Source organism: Crocuta crocuta, unplaced genomic scaffold (assembly GCF_008692635.1).
Source record: "Crocuta crocuta isolate KB4526 unplaced genomic scaffold, BGI_CrCroc_1.0 scaffold944, whole genome shotgun sequence".
Lineage (NCBI taxonomy): Eukaryota > Metazoa > Chordata > Mammalia > Carnivora > Hyaenidae > Crocuta > Crocuta crocuta.
The window spans coordinates 397,985-404,308 of record NW_027528243.1 but is presented as its reverse complement, the minus strand read 5'-3'; the positions used below and the strand labels follow the sequence as shown (position 1 = coordinate 404,308).

At 41.9% G+C, this 6,324-nt stretch overlaps 1 protein-coding gene across 2 annotated transcripts in view; it reads right to left on the bottom strand.

Moving 5' to 3' along the window:
* The window catches only part of STEEP1 (STING1 ER exit protein 1), a 20,946-nt gene extending 20,767 nt beyond the window's left edge, over positions 1-179 (bottom strand). Inside the window, exon 1 of one of the 2 annotated variants that reach the window (XM_077753075.1) lies at positions 138-179. Coding sequence is in view for 1 of the 2 variants with exons in the window: in XM_077753074.1 (XP_077609200.1) it covers positions 81-96 (16 nt within the window). In the remaining variant the exon portion in view is untranslated. Of the gene's footprint in view, positions 1-80 lie in introns of both variants that reach the window. The other variant, XM_077753074.1, reaches the window with a different exon arrangement.
* Between the last annotated feature and the right edge of the window lie 6,145 nt (positions 180-6,324).

The window sequence follows — 6,324 nt, the reverse complement described above, 5'->3', positions numbered from 1 at the left end:
CATCGCAGCCCCGCAGACCCCTCCCTCCAGAACCCGCAGTTTCCCGGCTGGCAGACGCCGCCCGGTTCCCGACCACTCACCCAGCACCAGGACCATCTGGCCACACAAACAGTAGTAGACGTGGAGGGGCTTCTCACCGTCGTCGTACTCCTCCCGATCCCGGGTGTCAGAGCAGACTACCGAGCNACGTGCCTCGAGCCTTTTCCCAGCCGGAAGGCTGGTCACGTGTCCGTAGCAGTCGCGTGGACTTCCGGGTTGTTCCATTCAGCCAGGATGCGGAGGGGGAGCCGCCCTGAAGCGCTCAGAACCTCTTTTGCCTTGGCCTGAGCTAGCCGGGACTTTGCTGGGGACAGTCTTGGCACTGCTGAAGTTAACTCGTGTATATTTCTGTATATGCGGCTCTATGANCCCACAAACCGCGAGATCATGACCTAAGCGAAAGTCGGACGCTTAACCGACTAAGCCACCCAGGCACCCCAGTAGAGGTATCTTTTTAAAGTTGAGCTATAACTCATGTCATATAAAATTCACCCCTTAAAAGGTGTATAATGCCGTGGTTTTTTAGTGTATACACTAGGTGTGCAGCCACCAGCACTAATTCCAGAATATTTTCATCATCCCCAAAAGAAATCCCGTGTCATGAGCAGTCACTCCCCCACCTTTCCCCAGCCCCTGGCAACCACTAATCTACTTTCTGTCTCTGCGGATTTGCCGCTTCTGGACGTTTCGAACGAATGAAATCATACAGCGTGTGGCTGGCGGTGGCTGGCTTCTTTCACGTAGATTGATGTTTTCGAGGTTCATCCCATGTTGAAGCGTGAATGGGTAAAAAGGAACGAATCAGTGAAAAGGAATTTAATTCTTTTTTATGGCTGAATATCCTGTGGTATGGCTATACCACATTTCATTGGTTTATTCAGCCATTGATGGAGACTTGGGTTGTTCCCACTTTTTGGATATAATGACTAATGAACATCGGTGTACAAGTTGTTGCGAGGACGGGTGTTTCCGGTTTTCCTCGGTGCATACTTAGGAGTGGAGTCGCTGAGTTACATGGTAACTTTGTGTTTCACCTTTTGAGGAACTGCCAAGAGTGTTTTCCAAAGCAGTTTTACCATTCTGCATCCCCACCAGATACATATAGGGGAGGAGCCTGACTTCTTCACAGCCTCACCAATAATTACTTTTGTCTGCCTTTTTGATCATAAGCATCCTAGTGAGTGTGAAGTGACATCTCATTGTGGTTTTGATTTGCCTTTCCCTGGTGGCAAATGATGAGCACCTTTTCATACACTTATTGGCCATTTATATATCTTCTTTGGAGACATGTCTATTCAAATCCTTTGCCCATTTTTCAACGGGTTGTAAGAGTTTGTGATACATTCTAGATACTAGACCCTCATCATGCAAATGACTTATAGAGGCCTCTTAATAATCCTGTTTGCCACAGTCATAAGGGGACATTTTCCACCCTTCCTTGCCCAATCCAGAAACTCTCCCAGAATGTTCTTTGTGGCGGACAAGCGCCTGGAGCAATCCAAAATAAGGACATTGAGACTGTTTACACTGGATCACTGCAAAAGTCCAAGTGACAACACCAAACTAGTGGCTTTTTAACACAGAATTTAGTGACGGCAGCAGGAGCTTGTGACTAGAAAATTGACCATTTGGCTGGCTGGAAAAAGTTCAAGACACACAAGATGTAAACCAAGGGGCATTTAAAGCCATCTGCTAGAACTTCAAATGAATTAAATAAAATATAAAAGAAATGTGGTGTGTATATATATGTTATATATATGTATATATATGTAATGGAATATTACTCAAGCATAAAAAATCATGAGATCTTGCCATTTGCAACAACGTGGATGGACCTAAAGGGTATTATGCTAAGTGAGATAAAGCAGACAAAGAAAGACAAATACCACATGGTTTCACTTACATGTGGCACCTAAAAAGTAAAACAAACAGAAAGCAGAATCAGACCTATAAATACCGAGAACAAACAGTTGTTAGATGGAAGGGGGGTGGAGGAATGGGCAATGTGGGTAAAGGGGAGTAGAAGATACAGGCTTCCAGCTATGGAATGAAGAAGCCATGGGAATAAAAGGTACAGCATAGGGACTATAATCAAAGGCATTGTAGTAGCATTGCATGGTGATGGAGGGTAGCAAAACGTTTAGAGTAGCTGAATCACAGTGTTGTAAACCTGAAACTACTGTAATATCATGCGTCAACTATATTCAGACTTTTTTTTACCTATATTCGAATTTTTAAAAATCAATTCAAGTCTTAAAGAATCACAGTGTTTGCTCCTTAGGCCTTATTCCAATGTCATCCATATGATTTCACATTATTTGGTATCTACTGATCTTCTGCTGTGTGTCAGGTGCTGCACTATATACTAGTGGTATAGTAATCAATGATAAATGATCTCACCCCCTCACGCGCCTTAGTCAAATGCGAGGGTGGGTAAACTTTTGACATAAATATTTCAGCCTTTGGCAGACCAAGAGGCAAAATCAAGATTATTCAGGTACTTATATAACGAGAGAAAACAAATTTCCACAAATGTTTTATTGATGAAATTCAAAATATACTAGTAATCAATTTTTGTAGTACAGGTCTGCTGAGGAGAAGAATAGCATTCTTTTATAGAGGGGATAATATTTCACTTAATTAGGACTCAAAGCGAGTGTTCTCTACCATCAAACTCCCTTGCCAATCTCCATATATCTTTACAGGTTTTTAAATTGCTTCATAGCTGGTCAGCTTGAGATTTTTGAAGAACCTCGTTTTTATGTTGTAATAGAAGTTTACAACTTTTTCCCAAGAGTCAACAGAGAGCACTGTTAATAAAGGTCTTTACGAAATACATCAGTTGCAAATATTCCTCTGTTACTACTTACCTGCAATGAGATTTTATGTATTGCATCGTTGAAAAAAATTTTTAACACAGATAAGCACTGCCAACTGCTGATACCAAATATCTGATTTTAATTGAGCATATTCATATCTTTTAAATTTTTCTTAATGTTTTTTATTTATTTCCGAGAGAGAGAGAGACAGACAGCATGAACAGGGGAGGGTCAGAGAGAGAGAGGGAGACACAGAATCTGAAACGGGCTCCAGGCTCTGAGCTGGCTGTCAGCACAGAGCCCGACATGGGGCTCGAACCCACGAACTCTGAGATCATGACCTGAGCCGAAGTTGGACGCTTAACCGACTGAGCCACCCAGGCACCCCAAGCATATTCAAATTTTAGAAGGAATTTACAGAATTCTATTGGATTCTCCTCTTGCTATTTGCCTTTTTATTATGTCATTACATTACAGAATAATCACTTCCGACTGAAATTTAGGTAGAAACTCCTGAAATGCACAGTTAAATTGAGTTTTAAATATAGAAATTTCCTTTGCACTTCGCATCAAGTTCCGAAAAACACCACTGGAATTGCAATTCAAGCTCAGAAAATATATTCATTGCAAATTGGTGAGGGAATTCAAATCCTGATTTTTGTTTTCCTTTTTGACAGCACAAGAAGAGATTAAAGTAATGGCATTACTTGTGATTCAAACAATGCTAGTTGTCATTGAAATGACTTTACTGAAATACAAGTCTCACATATAAGCAGTGCTCTGCCTTGAAATTTTAGTTTAAATGCATTAGGTAACATTAAGCCTACAGCAAAAGCTAATTGAAGAAAAAAAAGCCATCCAGCATTTAATAATAGTGGTTGCAGGTGTTTCTTCTCATTCAGAAAATGTTCACTCTCAACCTTGAGCTCAAAAAAAAAAAGAGGGGGGCCACCTGTGTGGCTCAGTCAGGCGACTAACTTCGGCTCAGGGTGTGATCTTACGTTTTGTGAGTTCGAGCCCCACATCAGGCTCTGTTAGTACAGAGCCTGCTTCAGATTGTGTCTCCCTTGCTCTCTGCCCCTCCCCTGCTCATGCTCTGTCTCTCCCTGTCTCTGAAAAATAAAGAAATGTAATTAAAAAATGTTTTTTAAAGGGGGGGGGATTGACTGAGAAAAACTTTACCACTGCTAAGCTATCGAACTGCTTTTGGTTGGGCAAATCAGAAATCTTCAGCTTCTAGTTCTGACAAAAATTCATGTAACTGACTGTGGTTTAGTCCACGAGCGAATGAGTATTGCCGCTTATGGTTGAAAAACACAAGACAGACTCCAGTACTTTCGTGCAAAATGCCTGCTGTTTAATAATACAATGAATAACCAGAGGATTTAATCAACTTGCATTTTCACTCACTCCGTACATTTCTCCAACTCAGCCTTGTTCTGCTCCATACGTGTTTGTAACACATCTTAGTAGGTTCTACTTCGGGTTGTGCCGAATGAGTTATTCTCTTGACTTCTTTGAAAATATTCTCATCTGAGTCATCCCACACAGACTATCCATACAGGCCAACCCTTCCATCACTTTAAACTCAGCATTGACTGTGAGTAAAGTACCACGACTGAACAGTATTGGTAACATCTGCCCCCTCATTGAGAGCCAAGGAAAACCACTTGAAGCCATTTGCCCTGTTTGTTTGTTTTTCTTTTTTTTAAATGACTATTGGTATTGCTTCCAATGTCCTCAACTCGAGGCACTGCTCCCGCTGAAAGGCTAATGGTCTTTGAGAAGTTTCATTTCCCTGGACACATTTCTTTGGCTTCTGCAATCAAACCCGATTTAATTAACTCATCATCAATAAATGGCTTTCCTAGCTTGGCTAACAAATGAGCCACTCAGGAAAATCACTGTGGCTGCAGCCTCATTATCATGTTTGTGAAGAATTTTGCTACGATAAGATATCCCATTTTAAAGTTTCTAATTTTTCTAACCATTGCTTTCCTGGGAGTCAGGAACACTGCACTGAACGCTTATTTTGGTAACGCCGTTGTGTCGTCTACTCTTTTAGGAATGCTACAGTGTCACCGTGTAATAAACAGTGCTTTGACATCGAATGTGATAACCAAGTAATCTACATGCCACTGTGCCTTAAACGCGTGACATTCAAAATCCACTTTTCTTTTTTTTGACATGATAGGTATGCACTTGTAACTTTTTAAAAAAATGCTTTAATATGGTGGTACACGTGGCATTCAAAACGCTGTCGAGTTATAACCACGTTACCGCAATTCGTGGTACACCCAACAGCGTGAAGGGAGGACAGCGCCACGCACAGTCTCCGTCACCTCTACTCAACTCTGCTGTAAGGGGTGCAGGCAATACAGGAATGAGATAGCATGGCTGGGTCCCAATGAAACTTTACGTATGGACGTTGAAAATTTGAATTTCATATCATATCATTTCATATTCATTTCGCGTCATGAAATATGATTACGTATTCTTCTTTTGATGTTTGCAACCCTTTGAAAATATGGAAAATCACTTTTAGCTTGCAGGCCCTAGGGGAAACATGGCAGGGGAGATTTGACTGGAGTTTGCTGGTGGATGTGGCCAGTTTGATTGAATTCCTATACCCGGCATCGCCACCATGTGTGTTAGGCTTCCTATTGCTGCTGTAACAAACTGCCACAAACTTCATGGCTTTAGAAAACATGTATTTATTACCTTCCAGTTCTGGAGATCAGAAGCCCCAAATCAACCTCACTGGTCTGAAGTCAAGACATCAGCAGGGCTGGTGGCTCCTAGAAGCTCCAGGGGAAACCCCATTTGTGCCTCTTCCAGCTTCTAGAAGTTACCGCCATCCCTTGGCTCCTGGGCCGGTGGCTGTATCACTCGGATCTCTGCTCCCATGTCACATGGCCTTCTCTTTGAATTCAGACAAGATCTTCCCTCTTATAAGGACCCGTGTGAATATATCAGGCCCACTGGTTTTACCCCAGTTTATCTCCCCGTCTCAAGATTCTTAATTGAACCACATCTGTGAAGTCCCTTGTGCCATACAAGGTAATATATCCATGAATTTCAGAGCTTAGGACAAGAACATCTTGGGGAGGGGGTGCATTATGCAGCACACCAAGCCATGCCTTTATTTTTGATTCTGCAACTTAGCAGGTCGTGAAATCCTATGTTCGTGGCTCCAATTTCCTCATTTCTCTAAACTTCACTACTTCTCTCTCCTCTCTCTTTCTCTCCTTATGTCCTAGAGGCTGTAGATGGACAGCATACTACTGCTTTTACTGCCAAGAACACACACTGTGAAACTGTTATTGCCTATAAGCAATTCTCAACTTCTCTTCTGAGGTTATTGGAGTCAAGATGGACTTTTTAAAAATATTTTTTTAATATTTTTTGAAGGTTTATTTTTGAGAGAGAGAGAGCACAAGCTGGGAAGGAGCAGGCAGGGGGGTCG